This window comes from Pongo abelii, chromosome 16 (genome assembly GCF_028885655.2).
Source record: "Pongo abelii isolate AG06213 chromosome 16, NHGRI_mPonAbe1-v2.0_pri, whole genome shotgun sequence".
In the NCBI taxonomy this organism is placed as follows: domain Eukaryota; kingdom Metazoa; phylum Chordata; class Mammalia; order Primates; family Hominidae; genus Pongo; species Pongo abelii.
In genome coordinates this window covers 87,646,321-87,673,550 of record NC_072001.2, presented here as the reverse complement: position 1 = coordinate 87,673,550, position 27,230 = coordinate 87,646,321, and the positions used below count along the sequence as shown (strand labels likewise).

The 27,230-nt window shown below is 42.0% G+C and overlaps 1 protein-coding gene across 4 annotated transcripts in view; it reads left to right on the top strand.

Annotated features, from left to right (window-relative positions):
- The window catches only part of PDE8A (phosphodiesterase 8A), a 154,252-nt gene extending 133,519 nt beyond the window's left edge, over positions 1 to 20,733 (top strand). For all 4 annotated transcript variants that reach the window (XM_024232292.3, XM_024232289.3, XM_024232290.3 and 1 more), the window contains 5 exons: positions 2,493 to 2,710; positions 4,741 to 4,873; positions 7,875 to 8,042; positions 18,159 to 18,288; positions 19,396 to 20,733. In XM_024232292.3, the coding sequence (XP_024088060.1) occupies positions 2,493 to 2,710; positions 4,741 to 4,873; positions 7,875 to 8,042; positions 18,159 to 18,288; positions 19,396 to 19,502 (756 nt within the window). In that variant the 3' untranslated portion in view covers positions 19,503 to 20,733. The remainder of the gene's footprint in view (positions 1 to 2,492; positions 2,711 to 4,740; positions 4,874 to 7,874; positions 8,043 to 18,158; positions 18,289 to 19,395) is intronic.
- The last annotated feature ends 6,497 nt before the right edge of the window (positions 20,734 to 27,230 follow it).

The following is a 27,230-nucleotide window of genomic DNA, read 5'->3' as shown; positions in this document are numbered from 1 at the left end:
TATCCAACCGGATACCCAGATTAGAAACCGAGAGTCATCCTTGGTTCTTTCCACTCCTCAACCCCCCACATCTGGTTGATCATCTGACATTGCCTCCTGTCACACCTAAATGTTCTCAGATTCATCTCCTGCTGCTGTCCCAGTGAGGCCCTCCACAATCCTTTCGCATCTGGGCAGTTCCAAACTAGAATTCTTGCCTGCCCTGCTTCCCGTGGAATGCCCTTACCCTACTGCCAATGCGATCTTTCTGAAACAGCATACCTGATATTGTCATTCCCAGGAGCAGCTTCCCACCTCCCTCAGGATTTAAATTTTAAACTCTACAGCTCTCCACACTCACCTCAACAATGAGCTCCTCATCATTTCCTCTCCTGTGCCCCAGTCACAGGCCACTTTTGGGCCATGCCAAACCACTTTAGTTTCTGAAGCTTCTGCCCTTGACCTGTTGCTCCCTTGACTGGGGCCTATGATGACTGCAATCATGCAGGGCCAGGGCAAGTGGCTCCTGGCCGCATTTCCTCCTCTGTATCACGGGGCTAGCATTTGGCAGAGAGCAAAGTAGAAGATGACATCTGGCACACAGAGGGAGTGAACAAGTGTTCATTCCTCACCTTGAAGGGTAAACCTTCTCAGAACTTTCCGTGCTCCCTCTAGTTCTTATTTCTGTTGTTTTTTTTTTCCAGAAAAAATCAAATCAGACTGTAGGTAAAATTGGTGTCCAGAGAAGGGGACTGTTTTCTAAATTATGAAAACAAGTAACAACAGAGGGACATCTGTGTCAATATGGCTCAGCATATAAAGAACCCAATTTTTGCTGTATTGCTTTTAAACTACTCTATAGACAACATACAAATATATATTTAGAGAGCTAACTGAAAACAATTTTTAAGAGCATTTATTGAAATGTCATGGTGGCTCACACCTGTAATCCCAGTACTTTGGGAGACCAAGGCAGATGGATCAGGAATTCGAGACCAGCCTAGCCAACATGGTGAAACACCATCCTACTAAAAATAGAAAAATTAGCTGGGCATGGTGGCACAGGCCTATAATCCCAGCTACTTGGGAGGCTGAGGCAGGAGAATCACTTGAACCCAGGAGGTGGAGGTTGCAGTGAGCCAAGATCATGCCATTGCATTGCAGCCTGGGTGACAGAGCAAGACTCTTGTCTCAAAAAAAAAAAAAAGAGCATTTATTGAATGTAATTCACATACCATACTATTTGCGCACTTAAAATTTAAATTATTGAATTTTAATTTAAATCAATTTAAATAAATTTGCAAGGCTGATTTATTAGCTATACATCTCAAGAGTCTGTAGGGTATTTCCAAAAATGATCTTATACTGGGACATAATGTGTTGAACTTCTAAACTTCATAGGCTATATTTTCTAACCACAACACAACAAAATAGAATAACTAATGGTTAAATTTAAAATGTCAGCTACAACAAATGAGAAAATATTCTGAATAATTTGGGAATCAACAAAGAAATAAAACCAAAAATGACATTAGTTAGAAAACAACAAAAATGAGAAGCTTATCTGTCAAAACTTATAGAATGAAGCCAATTATATATTTAAAGGTTTATGTTTTAAATGCCTTAATTACTTTAAAAAGGGAAGAAAAAAAACATGGGAAAAGCAAAATGATAATCCATTGTGGCTCTTGGAAATAACCAAGAAAACAGATGAAGTTCTAGCCAAACTAGTTAAGATATAAAGACACAAAAATATACAAATTAAAGCAGAAAATAGAAGTACTGCACACATATGTACTAAATCAAAAGCTTTAAAATAGTTTTAATGGAATGTTTTAAATTAAATTGATGTAAGAAGTAAGAAAAAAAAAAGAGGCTAATAACATGGAAGTAATTTTAGTAATTTTTAAATTATTATTTAATTTCTTCAAAAGTTGGCTCCTGACCCAGATGGACAGGTGAATTCTTTAGCCCTTTAAGGAATTTTTCCATGTTACATAAACCTTTTCAGAGTCTTGAAAAAGATGGAAAACTTCCAGACCATTTTGTCAAACTCACAAAACTCTTGACATCAACCTGACAAAGATAGCACTAAAAGGGGGAAGAAAACTAAACCAATTCCCAGTTAATGTTAAGTGGTGCCTATTTTAAATTTTATTTAAAATTGTTTCTCTCCTTTATTAATATTAGTTTATGCTGGTCTAAGTCAATATCTCAGACTAAGGACTTTTTTTGTGATGGGTCTAGAGAAAGACTGGCTGAGGAGGTGACTCCTATCTGTTGAGAACACCTGTATTTTGGTAAGTCCTTAACTTGTGTGAGACTAACAAATATGCAGAAATATAACTGTTTCAGGGTGGAGATAGGAAAACTAGATTTGCTCACGTAGTATGCTTTTCTTAGAAATCTGAAATATTCTTACCTGAAAGTAATAGGGGAGAAAGAAAACTATACAGAAGGCTTCCTTGCCTTCAGTGTCATACCCCAGTTTTTAAAAGCTCTCTTGTTTTCAGGAAACTTTAGATCCAATTGATGAGGTCGCTGCACTCATTGCAGCCACCATTCATGATGTGGATCACCCTGGGAGAACCAACTCCTTCCTGTGTAATGCTGGAAGTGAGCTGGCCATTTTGTACAATGACACTGCTGTGCTGGAGAGCCACCATGCGGCCTTGGCCTTCCAGCTGACCACTGGAGATGATAAATGCAATATATTTAAAAACATGGAGAGGTAAGAACAATGATTGGGAAGTGTGTTGATTCCTCTCTGTCTTTTTTAAACAGCTATATTGAGATATAATTCACATCTTACACAGTTCACCCATTTAAAGTGTACAAAGTATACAGTGGGCCGGGCATAGTGGCTCATGCCTATAATCCCAGCACTTTGGGAGGCTGAGACAGGAGAATCACTTGAGCCCAGGAGTTTGAGACCAGCCTGGGCAACGTAGGGAGACCCTGTCTCTACAAAAGGAAAAAAAAAATTAGCCAGGCTCGGTGGTTGTGTCTGTAGTCCCAGCTACTCGGGAGGCTAAGGTGGGAGGATTGCTTGAGCCCAGGAGGCTGAGGCTGCAGTGAACCGTGATCACACCACTGCATTCCAGCTTGAGCAACAGGGCCTTCCCTGATCTCTCATGTTAAGTTAAACCCTCTAATTATTCAATCCCAGATTTCTTCATAGCACGTATCACATTTCTTATTTAATAATTACTTTTTAATTATTTGCATAATGTCTGATTAGATTCTTAAGCTCTGTAAGGTCACAAGGGTCATATGTCACTGTGCCCTCTGTGCCACAGTGCTTGGTACATACTAGAGCAAGACCCTGTCTCAAAATAATAACATGTACAGTGGTTTTTAGTATATTCATAGTGGTTTTAGTATATTCATAGAGTTGTGCAACTCATAGTATATTCAATTTTAGAATATTACCCCTTCGGTAGAACCTCAAATTTATGAGCAGTTCCTTTCCATTCCCCCTCAACTCCCCTAGTCCTAGACAACTATTGTGATCCACTTTCTGTCTCTATAGATTTGCCATTTCTGGACATTTTATGTAAATGGAATCATATACAATATGTGATCTTTTGTGACTAGCTTTTTTCACTTAGCACAATGTTTTTAAGATTCAGCCGCTTTGTGTCTGGATGTTTCAAGATGAAGTATAATGCTGACATCTTGAGCTCTTAGAGACTCAAAGAAGCAGTCATCTATCTCTCTCCCTGAAGCACTCCACTCTGCCCTCCTGTGCTCAGCATACATCTCCTTGGCATTGTCTCTGTTTACATGTCACTTCCTCGGGGAAGCCTTCCCTGATCTCTCATGTTAAGTTAAACCCTCTAATTATTCAATCCCAGATTTCTTCATAGCACGTATCACATTTCTTATTTAATAATTATTTGTTAATTATTTGCATAATGTCTGATTAGATTCTTAAGCTCTGTAAGGTCACAAGGGTCATATGTCACTGTGTCCTCAGTGCCACAGTGCTTGGTACATACTAGGAACTTAGTGAATATCAGTTGAAGAACGAAAAAACATTGTGTCATGAAGAATACTTATTAATTTGGATTTTTAAAGAAGAGGATTCTTGATTTTGTAAAACTCCTTTCTGCCATGTTCTAGGATTTCAGAGGTGGAGTTAAAGTAGTTTCTATTCATATTTGCTTATAGTTACATCAGTTATCAATGGAAAACTACATGAGACCCTATTAACTTTCCAGAGAAAGTTTTCTACTCAACTGCAGAAAAGGGATTGAATAGAGACTTTATGTCATATTCATACCCCTTCAAATTTTGAATTACATGGATTACCCCTTCAAGAAATGAATTTCTTAAAGTACTAAAATAAAAGCAAGGGTTAGAGGTAGAGGTATCAAGTACTCCCTACGATTTCTCAGCTTTCAGAAGATCAGTCCTCACATTCTGTGGGCACTAAAATTGTTGGGTCTCAAGTTACCTCCATGTGGGGTATACTCTTTCTAACCACAGATTTCTATCTTCATTGACAAGATAAACAGTGCAACTATAAAGTTTTGCCTATAGCTTTTGGTTTTAACTTCTTTTGGGGTTCTCCTTGCTAACCATCTAGGCACTAACCCCTAACTTCCACATCATTTTAAAAATATGCCTTGTGACTTTCAGTGGCATTAGATTTATAGCTGCAGAGGACACATACCTGGATAACAGATTGTTTTCAGGAGTACCTGTCTGGTCTGGATCAGTAATCTGTAGCAGCCTCTAATTTGTCATCGAAAACAGGAATGACTATCGGACACTGCGCCAGGGGATTATCGACATGGTCTTAGCCACAGAAATGACAAAGCACTTTGAGCATGTCAACAAATTTGTCAACAGCATCAACAAACCCTTGACAACACTAGAAGAAAATGGGGTAAGGGAAACTTATTGCAAAGAGAACCTGTGTTTGGGGTCCTTGTACTGGTGTGTTATGGAGACACATGGGCTACGATATCAGCCACAGAAGGGTTCCCTCAGTGAGTCTATTAGACTCTTAGAGGGACAGAACTAATAGGATACACACACACACACGCACATGCACACACACACACACAAAGGGGAGTTTAAGTAATAACTTACACAATCACAAGGTCCCACAATAGGCTGTCTACAAGCTGAGGAGCAAGGAGAGCCAGTCTGAGTCCCAAAACTGGAGAACTTAGAGTCTGATGTTCAAGGGCAGAGAGCATCCAGCATGGGAGAAATGTAGGCTGGGAGGCTAGGTCCATCTCTCCTTTTCATGTTTTTCTGCCTGCTTTATATTTGATGGCAATTGATTAGATTGTGCCCACCAGATTAAGGGTGGATCTGCCTTCCCCAGCCCACTGACTCAAATGTTAATCTCTTTTGGCAACACTCTCACAGAAACACCCAGGATCAATACTTTGTATTCTTCAATCCAATCAAGTTGACACTCAGTATTAACCATCACAGTGGGCTCACTGAATTTAGTTTTTATTGGTTAAAAAATTATTTAAAGTGCAAAAACTTGGCAGGAAAAAAATTAGCACATCCAACTAGATGGGAAAACTTGAAAGGAAGGTCAGATTTTAGATAAGCTAACTTTAGACTATTCCTGCACCCTTTCTCACTAATATCCCCCTCCCTTCTTCTCCATTCTGTGATCAGTTGGAGCCCTTGATATCTCTTTCTAGCCACTCCCACTGGGCACATCACGGTAGCAGCAGCTATCCTCTCTTGGTCCTCACTTAGAGGAGTGTGTGGATTGAGAAAGACACTGTATTTGTGTCACAAGGGTGACATTATTGTCACCCGTGTTTCTACATTTGAGGCATGGAGTCCACAACAACTGCTGGGCAAGGATAACATTAACCCTCTCACCAGGCAGGAGTCTCCAGCTGAGGAAGCATACAGGCCCAAGTTCCCATCATTTGCTTATCTGTAAAATGGGGATAATAAGTCTCAAGGCATAGGACTGATGAGCATGGTACATGGTAGGCACTTAAGAACTGGTGCCTATTATACTAGATTCATTGTGTCATCAGCAACTTAAAGAATATGTTCTTTCATGAACCTCTTCCTTTGAGGCCCACATTTACTGAACGTGTTGGCAGCAGCTCACAGTCTTCTCTCCCACCCTCCTCCCCAGCTCCTATCACCATCCTGAGGTAGTTGCCACACACAGGGATGACTTATCCTCACAGGCTAGGATCGTAATTCCTTGACTTCTAACTCCATTTTACTTCTGCAACTCATTTGTTTGGCCATGGCCTTTGTCTGCCCCCTGGTTTTCTAGCATATTACTCCATGACACTTACTTTGGTTTAACCTGATGTTGAGAACTGTTTCTTCACCCTTTCCTGTTCTCTTAATTTGTCAGCCTGCCCCTGACTTCACTCTCTTTCCAAAGACTTTTAACAGAGGTGCCTGTACCAGCCTGTTTTATTGGCTCCTGCCCTGCCATTCTGAATAGGGCTGATTGTCACCTGGCCACCACTCCTGGCTGACCTCATGCCACAGAAGGAAACCATACACCTAACAGACTTGGTTTCCTCTGTCTAGTCTGGACAGCCCCTAGACTTAGCTGAGTTCTCTGCTCCACTTAACATTATGGTTCTCATCTCTGTTGTCGGTACATGGGGTTACTTCTGAGAGACTGAAAATCAATATCCAGTGGGTCAGAGCAGGAGAAAGGAAGATGAAAGAGAATAGTTTCCAGGCTGGCAGTACGAAACTATAGTCACACTGCAGGTATTAACGGATCTGAAGAAAGAAGGGTCAGCACAGAGCTGGTCACAGTGGAAACCTGGAGCGAGGAGAGCTACTGAAGTGTCACCGGTGTAGTATTCATTTTGGCACTCTCCAGGAAGCGTGGGAAGCCTAGAGTCAGGATGCCACGCATCCATCTTGATGGCAGTCTGTTCCCTCTGAGCTGGGACCATCAGGGCTTCTTAGGTTACTGCTATTGCATATTGAAATCATATGACTAACTCCTTTGGAATGTTGCTTGATGGGCACAGAATCAGACTGAGGAGACCTGCTTGCCTCTAGTCTTTTTCATTGCTCTCTGCCCCAATACCCTCTAACCTGAATTCTCTTCAGAGAGCCTACAAATAGTGGTTCTATTACATCATAAATTGATCCATATCCAGTGGGGATCCTTGGATGCAGACAGCATGTGGTACTGTGAGTGGAAGGCACCCTGGGACTAAAGGCAGAACTGAAGTTCTTATCCTGGCTCAGCTGGTTGCTTTGGACAAGTCACTTCACCTCCCTGAGTCTCAGTGTCCTCATTTGTAAAATGTAATAAATAATACTTTTCATGCTTACCATTAGATCTTCTTGTGAGTGCAGACCAACAGAGAATGACTGTTAAGTCCTTTATCCATCAAAAATGTTAGGTGTGATCTTGGGAATCTGCCCTGTCACAGGACTGGGTTGAGAAGTAGGGAGGCTCTTGGGCTACAAGAGCCCGTTTGTTGTGAGGGCAGAGAAATTTATTTTTTTCAGCTCATACTCTTTTTTAATAAATATAATAAAAGACAAAACCAGTCTTTGAGTTCTTACCAAGGGGGAGAGAGAGAGTGGAACAGAAAAAAAGGCAACTGTGAGAAAGATTTAGTGAGAGGAAGAGAAGAAAGAGGCAAGGAAAAGGGGAAGGGCAGATATACCAACCTCTAGTGCTACCCTCCACTTCTAGGTCCTGTTGGAATCTCACTGAGCCTTGGTTTTCTCCTGGGTAAAATGAGAGGCCAAGCTCAATGCTCACACTATCCTTGGCACTGTTTTGTTTGTGAGATCCTTATAGATCCTGACTAGTGCTCTTTTTATGCTTACAGTGGGACAGACCAGTAAGAGAGGGCTTGGCACCAAGGGATCCATTTTGATTGCTTTGAATTCCACTCATGTTTCAGGAAACTGATAAAAATCAGGAAGTGATAAACACTATGCTTAGGACTCCAGAGAACCGGACTCTAGTCAAACGAATGCTGATTAAATGTGCTGATGTGTCCAATCCCTGCCGACCCCTGCAATACTGCATCGAGTGGGCTGCACGCATTTCAGAAGAATATTTTTCTCAGGTAAGATGCTGCCTCTTTTAAGTTTCTAGAGAGAGAGAGAGAGTTAAAACCCATAAAATCATACGAGATAATGGACTTAACACTAGGAAATAGGGTTCTAAAAAAATTCTGTCCTTGTATTGCAAGATAACAAATGGTAACTGGTAACAAATTTTTTTTCTTAAGAATATTTTATTTTCCCTTTATTCTTGCAGGATATTTTTGTTAGATATAGCATCCTGGGTTGATGATTTTTTTCCTGAAAGTACTTTAAAGTAGTCATCTGGTCTTCATATTCTTTCTGAGTAGAAAATACCTCTCTTGGGGCAGAAAAAAATATTAGGAAATATACTGGCTAAGATTTTTCCAGATTTGGTGGAGGGCATATGCACATGCATATGCATACAGATTCAAGAAGCCCAGTGAACCTTAACCCATGTCAGATGTGTCATAGTCAAGCAGCCAACAGGCTAAAGATAAATCTTGAAATCAGCCAGAGGAAAAGCGACACATTACTTATAAGAAAACAGTGATTCTCATGTCCTCTGACTTCCCATCAAAAACTATGAAGGCCAGAAGACACTGGAACATCTTTAAAGTGCTGTTAGCTTTGGGAGGCCAAGGTGGGAGAATCACTTGAGCCCAGGAGTCTTAAGAGCAGCCTGGGCAACATGGTGAGACTTTGCCTCTACAAAAAAATTAAAAGTTAGCCGGGCATAGTGATGCACTCCTGTAGTCCCAAGCTACTTGGGAAGCTGAGGCAGGAGGATCACTTGAAGCCCAGGGGGTTGAGGCTGCAGTGAGCCATGATCATGTCACTGCACTCCAACCTGAGCGACAAAGTGAGACCCTGTCTCAAAGAAAACATACAGCTAACATTATATTTAATGGCATGAGATATTGAATACATTCTTAAGATTGGAAACAAGGTAAGGGTGCCCATTCTTACCTCTTCTGTTCAACCTTGTATTGGTGTTCCTCATCATTGCAATAGACAAAGGAGAAAGAGGTTTAAAGAACAAAAAGTAAGACATACATTTGCTTCTGTTTGCAGATGACATGATTTTATGTAGAAAATTCTAAGGAATATACAAACAATTATTAGCACTAATAAGTGGATTTGATTTACCAATGTCATAGGACACAGCTCAATATACAAAAGTGAGTTGTATTTTATGTACTAGCAACCAACAATTGGAAAATGAAACCAAAAGCCCGGTCCCATTTACAGTAGAAAATAAAATTTAAAAATTAAAATTAGGAAAAAATTTAATAAAAGATGACCAGAACTTTACAGTGAAAACCATAAAACATTGCTGAAAATTTTAATGAACACTTGAATAAATGGTGAGGCATATCATGTTCACATACTGGAAGGCTCAGTGTTAACATTCACTTCTACCCAAATGGGTGTTTCAATTCAATGCAATCCCATTCAAAATTTCAGCAGGCTTTTTTTTCTGTGGAAGTCTACAGACTGTTTCTAAATTATATATGAAGATGAGAAGGACCTTGAATAAGCAAAGCTAACTTTAAAAAGTCGGAAGATATGCCGTTTGGCTTCAACTTAAAATAATCAAGACAGTGTGGTGCTGGCATAAAGATAACAAGTACAACCATGGGACAGAATAGAAATCCAAGAAACAGATCACACTTATATGATCAGTGGCTAATGTGAAATTTTTTCATCAAGTGGTGTTAGGATAATTGGATATTCCTATGAAAAAAAAAACAAAACACCACAACTCCTATCTCATACCATAGAGAAATTCATAGACCTACATACAACAGCTAAAACCATAAAGCTTTTAGAGGGAAACAGCAGATTATCCTCAGTGACTTGAAAGTGGACAAAGATTTCTTAGATGCAGAAAGCAACAACTAGCCAGGTGCAGTGGCTTACACATGTAATCTCAGCACTTTGGGAGGCCAAGGTGGGAGGATTACTTGAGTACAGGAGTTCAAGACCAGCCTCAGCAAGATAATGAGACCTCATCACTAGAAAAAAAATTTTTTTTAATTAGTTGCCTGTGGTGGTGGCATGTGCCTGTGGTCCCAGTTGCAGGAGGATTGCTTGAGCCTAGGAGGTTGAGGCTGCAGTGAGCCATGATTGTACGCTGCACTCCAACCTGGGTGACAGAGCAAGACTGTGTCTTAATAAAAAGAAAAGAGCAACAACCATAAAAAGAAAATTTGATAAATTAGACTTCAAAATTTACAAAGTTTGCTCATTCAAAACACAGCTAAGAAAATGAGCAGGCAAGCCATACTGGAGGAAAATATTTACAAATTATATTTGAAAGGACTGTATCCACAGATATATAAAGAACTATAACTCAGTAATAAAAGATAAACCACCCAGTTTATTATAGGCAAGTATTTGTCCAGACACTTCCCCAAAGAAGCTATTATGAAAGGCCAATAAGCACATGAAAAAGTGCTGAACACCATTAGTCATCTGGGAAATTCAAATTAAAACCACAGTGAAATACCACTACACACCCAATGGGATGGCTAAAAATGGGAAAGGCTGACAACACCAAATGTTGAAGATGTGGAGCAACTAGAATGCATGCATTTGTGATAGATGTGTAGAATGCTACAGCCACTTTGGGAAGCAGTTTAGCAGTTCCTTTTTTCTTCCTTTTTTATGGTAAAATTTACCATTTTAGATCTGGGTTTTCTTCCCTTCATTCTCTTCATATGGTATATCACACTGATCTTCATGTGCGGAACCAATCTTGCATTTCAGAAATACATTCCACGTAGTCATTGTGTATAATCCTTTAATATGCTGCTGACTTTGGATTGCTAGTATTTTATTAAGGATTTTTGCATCAGTATTTACAGGGGATATTGGCCTGCAATTTTCTTGTAGTGTCTTTGTCTGGCTTTATTAGGATAATGCTGGCCTCATGGAATGAGTTAGGAAGTACTTCCTTCCTTTTCAGTTTTTCTGGAAGAGTTTGAGAAGGATTGATATTAATTCTTCCCAAAATGTTTGGTAGAATTTAACCAGTGAAACCATCCTTTTTCGGGAGGTTTTTGATTACTGAGTCAATCTCCTTGCTAGTCATTGGTCTATTCAGATTCTGTTTCTTTATGATTCAGTCCTGGTAGGTTGCATGTTTCTAGGAATTTATCCATTATGTTGGCATTCAGTTGTTCATGGTACTCTCTTATAATCCTTTTTATTTCTGTGAAACCCGGAGTAATGTTCCCACTTTCATTTTGATTTTGGTAATTTGGGGTCTTGTCTTTTTTTCTTAGTCCATCTAGCCAAAGATTTGTCAATCTTGTTGATCTTTTCAAAAAATTATCTTTTGGTTTTGTTTTTTCTGTTCTCTATATACCTCATTCTTTATTATTTCCTTCCTTTTGCTAGCTTTAGGTTTAGTTTATTCTTTCTATAGCTCCATAACATGTTAAGTTAGGTTGTTGATTTAAAATCTTGTAGGCACTTACAGCTGTTAATTTCCCCCTTATCACTGTTTTTGCTGCATCTAATAACTTATGGCATAGTGTGCTTCATTTTCATTTGTCTCAAAGTATTTTCTAATTTCCCTTATGATTTCTTCTTTGACCCCTTGGTTGTTTAAGAGTATATTAGTCCATTTGCATTGCTATAAAGGAATACGTGAGGCTGGGTAATTTATAAAGAAAGGTTTATTTTGGCTCATGGTTCTGCAGGCTGTGCAACCATAGAACTAACATCCGCTCAGCTTCCGGTGAGGGCTCAGGAAGCTTGTGATCAGAGCAAAGGGGGAAGCGGATGTATCACATGGCAGGAGAGCACGGGGAATTGCCACACTCTTAACCAGATTACCTGTAAACTCAGAGCAAGATCTCTCATTACCATAGGGAGGGCACTAAGCCATTCACGAAGGATCTGCCCCCATGACCCAAACACATCCCACCTCCAGCACTGGGGATTATTTTTCAACATGTGATTTGGAGGGGACAGACATTCAAACCATATCAAAGCATATGCTATTTAATTTCCAGATACTTGTGAGTTTCCCGGTTTTCCTTCCATTACTGAGTTTTGGTTCATTTCACTGTTACTAGAAAAGGCACTTTGTATGACCTTACCTTTTAAAATATATGCTGTTTGTTTTGTGGCCTATCATATGTTGTATCCTGGAGAATGTTCCATTTGCACTTGAGGAAAAAAAATGTATATTCTACTGTTGTTGGGTGGATGTTCTATACATTCTGTTAGGTCCAGTTGGCCTAGAGCATTGTTCAAACTCTATTGTCTCATTGTTCTATTCATTATAAAAGTGTAGTATTGAAGTCTCCAGCCATTATTTTAGAAGTATCTGTTTCTTCCTTCAGTTCTATAAATGTGTGCTTCATATATTTTGGAACTCTGGTATTTGATGCTTATAATCATTATATCTTCCTAATGAATTGACCCTTTTATTAATGTCCTTCCAGGCTGGAGTGCAGTGGCACAATCTTGGCTCACTGCAACCTCTCCCTCCCAGGTTCAAGCAATTCTCCTGCCTCAGCCTCCTGAGTAGCTGGGATTACAGGCACGTACCACCATGCCTGGCTAATTTTTGTGCTTTTAGTAGAGACGGGGTTTCATGTTGGTCAGGCTGGTCTCTAACTCCTGACCTCAGGTGATCCGCTCGCCTCAACCTCCCAAAGTGCTGAGATTACAAGGCCTGAGCCACCGTGCCTGGCCTGTAACAGTTTTTGACATAAAGTTTATTTTGTCTTTTAGGATACCCACCCCAGCTCTCTTTTGGGTATTATTTTCATGAGATACCTTTTTCCATCCTTTCATTTTCAATGTATGTATGTCTTGAGAGCTAAAGTGATTTTCTGGTAGATAGAATGTAGTTGGATCATGTGTTCTTATCCATTCTGACAGTCTGTGGCTTTTGAGGTGAATCCATTTACACTTAAAATAATGACTGATAGGGAAAGACTTTTGCCACTTTGTTAGTTTCCTGTATGTCTTACAGCATTTTTGTCCCTCTTCCTCCATTACTGCCTCCTGTTGTGCTTATTTGATATTTTGTAATGGCACATTTTGATTCCCTTTTTCTATAGATAGTTTCATTGTGGATACCATAGAGATTGCATAGGACAACCTAAAGTTCCAACAGTTGGTTTTAAATTGATGTCAGCTTAACAATTGCATACATGAACTCTTACATAGCTCTACCACCCCACTCCATTTTGTAAATGTCACAAATAATATCTTTATACATTATATGCCCATTAACATTTAAAATTATTTTTATGCATTTTTAAAAGTAAGGTTACAAAACAAAATTGTAATAATGCTGCTTTTTATATTTTCCTATGTATTTACCATTATCAGAGATCTTTATATCAAGTTACTGTCTAGCTTCCTTTTATTTCAACCTAAAGGATTTCCTTTAGCATTTTTTGTAGTTCAGGTCTAATGGTAATGAATTCCCTCAGCTTATGTTTATCTAGGAAAGTCTTAATTCCTCCCTCTTTTTTGCAGGACAGTTTGCCTGAATCAGAATTTTCAGTTGACAGTTTTTTATCTTTTAGCACTTTATATATATAATTTTACTGCCTTCTGGCCTTCAAGGTTTCTGCTGAGAAATGAGCAGATCATCTTATTATCTCCTATATGTGATAAGTCTCTTTTCTTTTGCTGCTTTCGAGATCCTCTGTCTTTTGACTGTTTGGTTATTGTGTGTCTCAGTAGATCTCTTTGGGTTTATCCTACTTGGAGTTTATTTAGCTTCTTGGATTTGTAGATTCATATCTTTCCCCAAATTATGGCATTTTTTGGCCAAGATTTTTTCAAATATGGGGTCTCACTATGTTGCCCAAGCTGGTCTTGAACTCCTGGGTTCAAGAAACCCTCCTGCCTTAGCCTCTCAAGTAGCTGAGGTTACAAATACTGTGCCTGTTGGCTATAATTTCTTCGAATAATCTCTGTCCTTCTCTTCTCCTCTTCTTTTTGCTGGACTCATAAGATGTGTATTGGTCCATTTAATGGTTTCCCATAAATTCATTAGGTTCTATTCCCTTTTCTTCATTCTTTTTTCTTTCTTCTGTCTGCCCACATCTGATACTGAACCCCTCTGGTGAAGTTTAATTTATTTTTTGTATTTTTCAGCCTTCAAATTTGAGATGGAGTTTTTGCTCTGTCGCCCAAGCTGGAGTGCAATGGTGCCATCTTGGCTCACTGCAACCTCTGCCTCTTGGGTTTAAGTGATTCTCCTGCCTCAGCCTCCCAAGTAGCTGGGATTACAGGTGCCCGCCACCATGCCCAGCTAATTTTTGTATTTTTAGTAGAGACGAGGTTTCACCATGCTGGCCAGGCTGGTCTCAAACTCTTGACCTCAGGTGATCCACCTACCTCAGCTTCCCAAAATGCTAGGATTACAGGTGTGAACCACCGCACCTGGCTTGTTAGGTTACTTTTCATAATTTCTCTTTTTGCTGATATTCTGTGTTGTTCACCTGTCATTTCCTATAGTTCCTGGTCTGTGTATGTGTTTTTAGGTCTTTGAGCATATTTAAGACAGTTGTTTTCAAGTCTTTGTCCAGTGCCTGTACATCTTTAGGGACAGTTTCTTTTCTTCCTTTGAGTGTACCATATTTTCTAGTTTCTTTGTATGCCTTGTGATTTTTGTTGAGAATTAGGCATTTTAAAAAACAGCCACCTCTCCTAGTCTTTGAAAACTGTCAATTAACCCATCATGAAAGTTTAAAGTTTTCTCAAACATTTTCTGAGCATGTCTTGCCTGGGTCTGCATATACATACTCTTCTTAATCTCCCTATATACACAGCTGCTTTCAAATGTCTTAATTTCCCAAAGTGTCTTGTCTGAGGTTATCCTCAGGGCCTTACATGTTCTGTTGTTGGTCTCCGCTCATAATCTCTTGTCTTCAGGCATCCATATCGGTCATCCCCCTGCAGCTTTCCTAAGCAGTAGTCATTGCTTTTCTACCTGGGAGCTAAGTGAAACAGAGACCAATCCTAAAGGCAGCCCACAGACTTGTCAGAATGTTGCAAATAAGGTCTGTTCTGCTCCCTCCGATTCAAGGGACACAGCTGGAAACCGGGCCACTGCCTCCTCCAGACCAAGATTGTACCACGCTGGGGAAGTGGTGCAAGGTTGAGTGAAAATACCCTTAAGTTTCCTACTGTTTTGAATGTGGCTTTTCTTGAATGGGCATTCACTTGGTTGCTGTAGACTTTTGACTGTTTCCCAGAGTTCCTGTAAGGTTATTTTAGTCAGTCTCTCGTTTCATGGAGAAATGAGGACTTGGAGCTTCCTAGTCCACCATATTACTGATGTTACTCCAGTGCTCAGGCTTGGATTTTAAAGTCATTAAGACATTAAGATACAGTTGCTTCTTGTATTCAGTGGGGTTAGGTTTGCAAGTTCACTCCTTATAGCCACCCTGTCTCTTGAATAGCATGAATACTAAGAGTGCCAGGGCCTGAAGCAAGGTGAAGAGGCATCTCTGGTTTCTGTCTCTGGCTGGGGCTGCTTGACTTCATGGGGAGTGGGCTTGAGTACCACTTGCCTGGCTCTGTGCCAGGTGTTGTACAGTCTTTTGTTTTCGCTTGGTGCACAGTGGTGAAATGTGAAACTTGTAGACCCTGCGTTGCAGGTGGGGTCACAGAAAGGAAGCATCTACAGGTGTGGAGCTCTCACTGGTGACTTAGATGAGGGCATGGGCCACAGTTTGCTGGTCTCCAGGAGGGAACGGGGGGCCCTGGACGCTCCATGCACTTGTCACATTGGGCCAAAGAGAAGAACTCTAAGCATGAGGGTCTTCACTGACCTTCAGCCAGCCAGCTGCTTACATGTGAATAGGGAGGGCAGGCCCTGAGAGCAGAAAGACAGAACAGCCTCTGGATGACTAAGTGGCTGAGCTAACGGAGCCTTTGCCATGGCTGCCCAGAGAGAGCTGGCTTAGGGTCTAGCAAGACCAAGGGAGGGCACATCAGGAGAGTGCCCCACCCAGGGCACTGCTGTTTGAGCTGGACAGGCCCCTGGGTTGTGAACCCAAGGCCCTCCCTGCACCCCCACCCCTTCCTCTCTTTACCATGGCAGAGACTCATGTAGGGCTGACTGCTTTTCTAAGACAGCACTGGGGCTGCCAGCCTGTGGCCAACAGCAGGGCCTTCACCACAGCCAGCGGATGCTGGGCCAGCGTTCCCCCCTCCTTCTCTTACCAAAGCACGTGAATCCCATATTCTGAACCACCCAAACAGCAGGAACTCTTCTGACTTTTGCTCAGTCCCACAGTCTAGCACTGTCCACCTGACTTTCTTGGCACTTGTCCCCAGCACCGTCAACACTTAGCTAGCATACACACACCTCTGGGCACTGTGCTAGGTATGGTGCCATCCTAGGAAAACCTCCAGAGGTTTGCCTGCTTCTCTCAAGTAGAGAGCCCATGTGGAGAGCTGGAGTGAGTTGTGCACAGGGCAAGGTGCACAAATACTTGGTAGAGCCAGGTCTTTGGGTGTCACTCTGGGAGAGCCTGAGGTGCTGGGCCAGGTGTAGTAAGGAAGATGGGAGAAGGGTGACTGAGTGCACAGAAGAAAGGCAAAGGAGTCAGTGACTTTAGGGAGCTCCATGCAAGTGCCGGAGCTGGTGCTGTAGAGCTGTGGTGGGGGTAGAGAGATGCTGGGATGAGAGAACTTTCTGACCTGGCATCCCCTGGAGGGCCTGTGAGTGCAAGCATGGGAACGTTCTTGGCGAGGTGCTGCAGCCCTGGTGAGGCCCTGTGGAGCAAGGGCTAAGGGGAGGAGCTGCGAGTGAGTTCGGCCAGCTGCGAGAGCCTGGCTGTGATGGGGTGAGCTCTGCTGGCCATTTGGGAGCTGGAAGTTCAGCTGTGAGTGTAGAAGACATGTCTTGTGAGTGGCCAACAGTGGGATGAGACTTCAGTGGTTAGCAAGTGATTAGCCTTTCTTCTGTGCACTCAGCTAACCTTCTCCCTTACCACACCTGGCCCAACACCTCCTCAGGCCCTCCCAGAGTGACCCCCAGAGGGCTGGCTCTACCCGCTCCAGTCCTGGCACTGGGGAGAAAGGCTAGTGTTCAATACAACAGCCGCCATCCCTTCACCCGGCCCCACACATGTACTAGGGTCCCATCTAGAAGAGCTGCTCGCCCCAGCCCACTCCTACCTTACTCCATCTGTGCTCACCCTGTTCTCATCCTGCCCCACCGTTTGACTTGACTCCCAGCACAGGCACCCTGGCACAGCAGGGATCTTGCAGCGATTCCACAGGGGCCTCTAAAGAATGCACTCAGGACTTCTGGCCTCATTCCAGTGCCTCATTACACCCCATGGGCTTTACCTCACCCTTTTCTCCAGCACCATTGGGCCAAAATGAGACCTTATCAAAGAAAGAACAGGACGCTTGCCTTTTTCCTCAGGTTCTTAATTATGTTTTTAGTTTTTTGTGAGCCTCTCTGGAATCCTGAAGATGTGGAAGAGTTTGACTAAACATCCAGGATCTCAAGGGTGTTGAGAACCTTTTCAAAAAAATAATTCAGCCGTCGATGAGAAGCAGCCACTAGGCCTTTCCTTGTAAAGTGGCCCCTGTGTGGGGATGCTTCAAGCCAGGTGGAAGGACGGCTGGACTGTGATAAGAGTGAGAAAAGAACAGATCTTTTTCTTTGAGGAATGTGAGCCCCCTTTAGTTTTCAGACCCAGAGAGGCATTGAAATGTGACAGCAGTTACGTCTCACTCCCCACCCTGACCTAAGTAATTGCCTGCTCTGTGGACTCTAGGCCAGTAGCCCGTAAACTCGGTATATTAATCTTGCCTCAGTTTCTTTAGGTCAATACAAACAACAGAGCAGTGGCTGACTACACATAATGTTTGGGATCTTACCTGAGGAGCTTCTGCAAGGAGGCTTCCAGATGTTTAAAGTTTGGCTCGAGTTGGGGTGTCCTCAGACCCCACTGACATGGAGTAGTCCTCATTCTGAGAACAACTTGATATCTGTTATGAGACATGGTTTGGCTGTGTGAGGTGGTGATTGGCTTCTCACCATGACAAGCCACCTTAGGCTGCCAGGAGCAGCTCTCCCTGGGGGAGGGGCTGCCCCTAGGTGGAGTAGAACCAGATGCTGGGGTCTCCTGATCACGTTTTCTGCTTTGCAGACTGATGAAGAGAAGCAGCAGGACTTACCTGTGGTGATGCCAGTGTTTGACAGAAATACCTGCAGCATCCCCAAATCCCAAATCTCTTTCATCGATTACTTCATCACAGACATGTTTGATGCTTGGGATGGTAAGAAATCTTCCTTAAAATAGCATATTTTCCTCTAAATAATGGGGAACCATGTATGAAAGAGCAGAGTGCATTTGACTGTAGAATATGATTTGGGGCCTGGGCTTTCAAGAACAAGAGAGAAGTGAACCATCACCAAGGGCCCCTGAGGGCTAGGTGTTCTTAACACTCCCCGCAGGCATAGGTGTCTTTATGCCTGTTTTATAGATGACGGGATTGAACTTGGGGCCCCACAGCTTGCAGTAGAGCAGCTAGGGTTCGAAACCAATCGTGCTGGCTCCAAAACCCATGGTGTTTCTACAGCAGCCCTTTGCCCTCCACTGTCCCCTGCTTCTCCCAGCCTCACTACACAAGACCAGAAGGACTGGTCTGTCTCTGACTGATGCATGTCACCCTCCTTTAACTTCAGGTGGGGCACAGGAGTCTGTCAAATAAAAGAATATCAGAGAACTGATATTCCACGTGCATCTTCGTCCTGAGGGCTGCACCTTGAAGGAGGGGCTACAGGGCTGATAAATGTCCAGATCCAGTCAGGAAATAAACCCATGTCTCAAGAAGGCCGTAGAACAGGGTAGGCAGCTGGGGAGAAGGACTGAAGCAGTGGAGATAGCTGCAGCTTTGGGGGAAATTGCATGCTCTGCAGCTCACTGCTTCTGGGACTGAGACCAGACGCGTGTGTCCCCAGGCTGCACGTTCTTCATGTGGTGCAGGTGAAAGGAGATGCTGGTGTATGTGAAGCATGCGTGAAGGGACAGTGAGCACACAAGGGCCAGGCCATCGGCGGCGGCTTTCTACATACTGCTTTCTGACACCCCAGGCCCAAAGGTGCTGCTGGTTTAATGGTAATTAAGCAGATTAGCCACCTTCTCTTTTATTTACCACAGTTACCAGCTCAGCAGGTGGTCACAGAGGAAGTGCTGGCATTGAGGACAGGGTTTAACTTCAGTCAGCCATGGCTCGTTGAAGCTGCTGGGTGTGTTTGCCCGGGTCTGTTTAGCCTCACGCAGATGCCTGCTCCCATCTGTCACTCTTTAAAATGCTCTTAGTAGAAAGCCTAAAATGTAAACAGGCTGTGAAAGGATATCACATTCCTATCTTTCTCTCCAGCCTTTGTAGACCTGCCTGATTTAATGCAGCATCTTGACAACAACTTTAAATACTGGAAAGGACTGGACGAAATGAAGCTGCGGAGCCTCCGACCACCTCCTGAATAGCGGGAGACACCACCCAGAGCCCTGAAGCTTTGTTCCTTCGGTCATTTGGAATTCCTGAGGGCAGCCAGAGTTCCTTGGTCCTTTCAGTATTAGGCAGAACAGCCCCCGATCTGCATAGCCTGTGAAAGCCCACAGGGACATCAGTAACCTTCTGCAGCCACTATCCAATGCCATTACCGTCAAGTGAGACTTGGCCACTGTAGCCTGGGCCTGCTGCAGGAGCTCTTCAGAAAGGCACATGAGGACCACGGTTTGCATCAGCTTTCTGGTAAAACACAAGGTCTGGAGTACCCTTGCAAAGAGTATTGATGGATTTCCTGCCAGTGACAGAGCATGTCTATTGCAAACAATTCTCTCAGTTACGTTCGGCACTTAAGAACGGCTAATGGCAATAGGATCTTTAGCAACTTTTCACATCATAGAAGGTGCAATCACTCACTTTGGAACACTACTGAGAGTGACTTCTCTTTTAAAATTGAGTAGCAAATGAAAAATTAAAAGAAAATTTGAACTTGATTAATATCAATTAAAATGTTTTATTTATTTTATTAAAAGCTCAATATTTTCTATGAATTCAAAAATACTTCAGAGCCAAAGCCAACTTCAAATACCGTGACCAAATTTACATGATTCATATTCATTATGCATTACTTGGTATACAGACTTATTTTCATAATGCAAATTAATATAAAATGACATTTTTACTGCACTATAGAAATATTCATGTATGTTAAGCTTTTCTGATTGAGGCTAATTGGAAAAAGCTGGGGCCTTATTCTAAGTGCTAAAGAAGGCTGCTTCTACTGTATAGAACCCAGGGCTCTGAAATAGCTCTAGCCGCCTAATGAACTTCACAGGTAACTCCCCAAGTTAAAATTAGACTCTTCTTGGTTTGCAAAGAAAAATTAGGACTTAACACTTTTTTCTAAAATTTTATAATTGAATTTCCAAGTCTACTCTATTTTATACTGTTTCTACAAAATATTCCTTATAAAAACAAAAATTGAATATTTAATGAATTGACATTTTATAACCAACCTGTTTTTATCTGCAGTGGGAATCTTTGATGCCAGAAATTTATAAAGAGGTTCTGTATCTTCACACCTTGAATAAGCATAATACCATAAAAAATGACACTTGACATGTCAGTGTGTTTGTCATTTCATTTTAAACTCGTATTTGTGTTTTTTTCCCAGATAAAAATGAAATTAAACCATTTCTTTTTAAGAAATCATGTTTTATCTTTTTGGAGAGTTCTTTGTCTCATAATACTTAAAATATTTATTTTTTTTTTAAATAAAGGTCAGGCACAGTGGCTTATGACCGTAATGTCAGCACATTGTGAGCCTAAGAGTTCAAGACCAGCCTGGGCAACGTAGCAAGACCTCATCTCTACAAAAAATTTAGCATGCACCCGTGATCTCTGCTGCTTAGGAGCTGAGGTAGGAGGACTGCCTGAGCCCAGGAGTTCAGTGCTGCAGTGGGTTATGATCATGCCACTATACTCCAGCCTCGGCAACAAAGCAAGACCCTGTCTCTAAATAATAAAGAATATTCCCTACTTCACAGAAGAGATTGGTAGTTAAATGACTTTTTCAAGGTCACACAGGGCCAGATGAGTATGTTGAGAAGTTCTCAGAATTAACCTTAGTTCACTGCCTGGTACCTCTGAATGGGTATTGAGAGATAAGAGGCACACTGGAGAACTGACAGAGGGCTCTCAGAGATGGGTCCTGGGTACCAGTTGCCCATTCAGAGATGTCAGGACACTAGAGGGCTGACAGGGCAAGCCCTTTGGAGTTTCTGTTTAAGGAAACAAAGGCTTTGTCCTCTGTTAAGACATTTGGCCTGAGATGGTAATTGTGGACTGAGCGGGGAAGACAGTTCTGTCCCCTCCCCAAGTGCAAAGAAAAAAGGAAACAAACCACACAAAGAATTCAACCATCTTGAGGCAGAGATAGCAGTGTATGCAATATATGGAATTTGCATCACCAAAAGCTGGTAATAATTATCAAATAATCTGAAAGAGACTTTAAGATAAGTAGGCTTAACATGCTTAAACAGATAAGCAAAAAAGAAACTAAACCGGGCCAGGCGCTGTGGCTCATGCCTGTAATCCCAGCACTTTGGGAGGCCAAGGTGGGCAGATCACAAGGTCAGGAGATTGAGACCATCCTGGCCAACACGGTGAAACCCTGTCTCTACTAAAAATACAAAAAATTAGCTGGGCGTGGTGGTGGGTGCCTGTAGTCCCAGCTACTTGGGAGGCTGAGGCAGGAGAATGGCGTCAACCCGGGAGGCAGAGCTTGCAGTGAGCTGAGATGGCGCCACTGCACTCCAGCCTGGGCAACAGAGCAAGACTCCGTCTCAAAAAAAAAAAAAAAACCTAAACCAAGACAGTTTAAAAATAATAGATTTGACAAAAAAAAATTAATAAGACATTCTAGAGATGATGAATATAGTCATTGAAACAGACAAAAAAACTTCAATATCTAGGTGTCACAGGAGACCAGACGTAACTAGAGGGAATTAGTAAATTGGAAGACAATGAAGGGACTCAATTAGAATATAGCACAGAGAGAAAAATGGAAAATTTGAAAGATAAAATATGAGAGCAGAAAGAAACACTTCAAAATACGTCCAATTAGGAGATCCAGAAGGGAGAACAGGAAGAGGCACCATCTGGAGGAGGGCAGAGTCCTCCAGGATTTGATAGACACAAGTCCACAGATTTAAAGGCACATTGAATCCTAAGCAGTATGACCAGTGAGCCCAAAGAGAAATACTTAAAAGCTGAGAAAAAACAGGCCGGGCACGGTGGCTCATGCCTGTAATCCCAGCACTTTGGGAGGGGGAGGCTGAGGCTGAGGCAGGCGGATCACGAGGTCAGGAATTCGAGACCAGCCTGGCCAATGTGGTGACACCCTGTCTCTACTAAAAATAGAAAAATTAGCCAGGCGTGGTCACAGGTGCCTGTAGTCCCAGCTACTTAGGAGGCTGAGGCAGGAGAATCGCTTGAACCTGGGAGGCCGAGGTTGTGGTGAGCCAAGATCGCACCATTGCACTCCAGCCTGGGCAACAAGAGCAGGAAAAAAAAAAAAAAAAATCATAGGAAAGCAAAGAAGAAATAAAATGCAACTAATGCAACCAATAAAAGACAAATGGAAAAAGAAAATGCATGAGTTAGAAAAGACAGTGGCAGAAATAAGTATAAACTCACACAAAATCAATTGTAAAGATCTACATGTAAAAAAAGTAGCATATGGTGAAACCCCATCTCTACTAAAAATACAAAAATTAGCTGGGCGTGGTGGCGTGTGCCTATAGTCCCAGCTACTTAGGAGGCTGAGGCAGGAGAATCGCTTGAACCCAGAAGGTGGAGGTTGCAGTGAGCTGAGATCGTGCCACTGCACCCCAGCCTGAATGACAGAGCAAGATTTCATCTCAAAAAACAAAACAAAACAAAAGTAACATATGACAGAAGATATAAACCAAACTAGGTGGCTCAAATCAATGTAAATTTATTGTCTTATGTTTCCTGGGACTATAAGGCTGGAGGTCAAGGTGTCAACAGGGTTGGTTCCTTCTGTAGGCCCAGAGAGAAAAACCATCCTGTGCTGCTGACATGTTCCTTGGCTAGCAGATGCATCGTCCCAATCTCTGCCTCCATCTTCACATTGCCTAATGTGGGACCTATGTCCTCCCTTCTATTTATAAAAACACTGGTCCTTGGATTTAGGGTCCATGCTAAATCCAGCCTGGTTTCACTTCAAAATCCTTAACTAACTACATCTGGAAGGACCCTATTTCCACATGAAGTCACATTTTGAGGTTTCAGGGGGACACTGTTCTACCCATGACAGATGGTGATACCACGTTCTTGTTTGCTTACTCTGATGAAGCAAGCTGCCATATTGTGAGCTGCCTTGTGAGACACACGTGGCGAGGAACTAATGATAGCCTGCAGCTCACAACCAGCAAGGAACTGAATCCTCCCAGCAACCATGTGACTAAGGTGGAAGCAGATCCTGCCCTAGTCAAGTCTTTAGATGAGACCACTCTCCCAGGAGACACCTTGATTACAGCCTTACAAGAGAATCTGAGCCGGAGGGCCCAGCTAAGCTACACCTGGAATCCTGACTCAGAAACTGAGATAACAAATGTTTTAAGCCATTACGTTTTAATGCAATTTGTTACATAGCAACAAATAACTGATATGTAAACTGTATAGCACTGAAAAAGAATGAAGCAGAACTACAGATGTTGACTGGGGGAAAAATTAATAATATTGGATGAAGAGGCAAAATTGCACTATGATGTAGTTGATGTAAATTTTTTGAATACCCAAAATAATACACTAATGCTCATGTAAAAATTAATAGTAGGAACGTTAAAATTCAAATATTCAGGAAGTTTACAAATACTGTGAACTGGCTTGTACAATATTGCCTAGCCTCCTGGTGTACACACAAAGTAGAGAGTGAAAAGCCTTTCTTCCAAACTCCTTTGCACCAAGGTTTTTATATCTAATTTAGGTTCACTTGTCAGATGGCATTTGTCCAAGACTCTGATTTAGAACTGAGTAATAAATGGAAAAAAGCAAAGGTCCACACTGGGGCATCAATTTTGAATGTCAGAAATGCCATTCTAGACCCAGCAGCTATAATGACAGCTTCCTGATTGTGGTGGAAACAACAAGGCTTTGGAGCCACAGCAATAACCATGGCAGCCCAGCCTAAGGTGTGATTTTAAGGAGACTTTCCAGGAAACACAGTCAAGGGTCTATTTCTTCAGCTCTTGCACTGATAAATCCCTTCAGCTTAAACCAGCTAGAGGAGTTCTCTAGTCTCAAAATTAAGGACTCTGATCAAGACCAGAAGTATATACTCCAACTTGACAATGGCAGTTACCTATGGAGGCTGGGGAGGGGTCTGATGCTGGGAAGACATTAAAAGGGAACTATGTGTATTTTCTATTTTTGAAGTAATACATAAAGCAGAAGCAGGACATGGTGGCTCATGCCTGTAATCCCACTATTGGAGGCCGAGGCAGGCGGGTCACCTGAGGTCAGGAGTTCAAGACCAGCCTGGCCAATATGGTGAAATCCCATCTCTACTAAAAATACAAAAAAAAAGTAGCTGGGCATGGTGGCGGGTGCCTGTGATCCCACTTACTTGGGAGACTGAGGTGGGAGAATCACTTGAACCCGGGAGGCAGAGGTTGCAGTGAGCTGAGATCGTACCACTGCACTCCAGCCTGGCAACAGAGCAAGACTCCATCTCAAAAAAAAAAAAAAAAAAGGTAGACACAGCAAAATGTTAACATTTATTAAGTCTAGTGGTGAAGTACATTGATTTTTTAAAGGCAGCTAGGGCCAAGGCAGCTAGGATTTTCTTTTTCTTCTTTTGAGACAGTCTCTGTTGCCCAGGCTGGAGTGCAGTGGCGCCATCAGGCTCACTGCAGCCTCTACCTCCCAGGCTCAAACAGTTCTCCCACTTCAGCCTCCTTGAGTAGCTGGGACTACAGGCACATATTTTAAGCAGAGAAAGTAGTACACAAAACAGAAGCCATATGAAAATTAAATCAACAATAAAAATCAAAATATTTTATGTGACAAATCACAATATGTCAAAAGCAGGGAAATGTTTATAATTCATTTTATAAAAGCTTACTTCCATAATACTGATTTTTAAAATTTTTATATAAGAAAATGAACAGTATGGTAGAAAAAATTTTAAAATGTTATGAACAGAAAGTTTGTAGAAAAACAAAAGGTTCTTGAAGTTTATACTAAACTTCACTGATAGTAATTGAAATGCAAATTAGAACCAATTTGAGATATTTTTCACCTTTAAGATGAGTAAAGAATAAAAAGTTTGATAATATAGTATGTTAATAAAAATGTGTGGGCCGGTTGCAGTGGCTCACGCCTGTAATCCCAGCAGTTTAGGAGGCCAAGGCAGGCAGATCATAAAGTCAGGAGTTTGAGACCAGCCTGTCCAACATAGTGAAACCCTGTCTCTACTAAAAATACAAAAATTAGCCAGGCGTGGTGGTGGGCACCTATAATCACAGCTACTCCAGAGGCTGAGGCAGGAGAATTGCTTAAACCCAGGGGGCAGAGGTTGCAGTAAGCCGAGATCGTGCCACTGCACTCCAGCCTGGGTGACAGAGCAAGACTCTCTTGGGGAGGGGGAGGCAGGTGGTTAAAAAAAAAAAAAAAAAAAAAAAGAAGAATGTGTGGAAATGACATGGCAGGTGAGTATAATTAGTACAACCTAATTACAAATTTGCCAAATCTATCCAAATTGCAAATGTACATGCAGTGTGACCTGGCAATTCTACTTCCAGGATTTTAGCCTAAAGATATTCACACGTGGGAAATAATAGTCTACAAAATTATTTATTATTTACTACTTAGCAAAAGACTGGAAACAAATTGTCTATCATTTAAGAAGAGTAAGTAAATAAGTTACGGGTATGACCATACAACAGAATACTATGCAACTGTAAAAAAGAATGAGGAGACTTTTATTTTCCAGATCCACATGTAAGGAACTTGAAAGTCACCACTTCATTCTAACAAGTAAAAAGCTAAACAGCCTGAAAAATCAACAGCTCTTCCTACATCTGTAAGAAAGGTGAGGATACAAGACAAACTGCTGCCCATAAGATAGGAGAGACCAGCAGGCAAATATAGGAAGTTATGTCTTACTGGAGCAGAGATTCATGAGTGGAAACCACCATGGGAACCAGTGCCAGGGTAGAAGAACCTGTCAGTAATTGAAGAATTGGTGGAGGCTTAATGTGGACAGTCTAAGAATTAAAACTCCTGGGGAACCCAGTTATAAGGGGTGCCCCCTGCACTTTCGTGAATTTTACCTCCAAGAGCTTCACAATTCTCACAGTAAATATAACAGGAAAATTCCCTCATACTTCCAGCAAAGAGAGGAGGAAAGCACTGTTTTGTTTATAGCAAAAACACTGCAAATGAATGAAAAGTGCTTTTGATGGGCTCATTAATAGGCTGGACATGACTGAGGAGTGAATCTCTCAGCTTGAAGACATGTCAAATAGAAACCTACATAACTGAAAATTAAAGAGAATAGGACTGAGCAAAATATCCAAGGACCATGGAGCTAAAAATTTGTAATATACATATAATAAGAATACCAGAGGGAAAATACAGAAAGAAAAGAACAGAAGAAATATTTGAGGCCAAATGCGGTGGCTCATGCATGTAGTCCCAGGGCTTTGGAAGGCCAAGGTGGGAGGATCACTTGAGGCCAGGAGTTTGAGACCAGCCTGGGCAACATAGTGAGAGCCACACCTATTTTTTAAAAAAGCCAGGCCGGGCATGGTGGCTCAGGTCTGTAATCCCATCACTTTGGGAGGCTAAGGCAAGTGCATCACCTGAGGTCGGGAGTTCAAGACCAGCCTGACCAACATGGAAAAACCCCGTCTCTACTAAAAGTACAAAATTAGCAGGGTGTGGTGACACATTCCTGTAATCCCAGCTACTCGAGAGGCTGAGGCAGGAGAATCGCTTGAACCCAGGAGGCGGAGCCAAGATTAAGCCATTGCACTCCAGCCTGGGCAACAAGAGTGAAACTCTGTCTCAAAAGAAAAAAAAAAACCCAAAAAATGAAAAACACATAGATTAAATGGATGGAGAAAATATACCACACTAACACTAATTAAAAGAAAGCAAGACCATCCTAGACAACA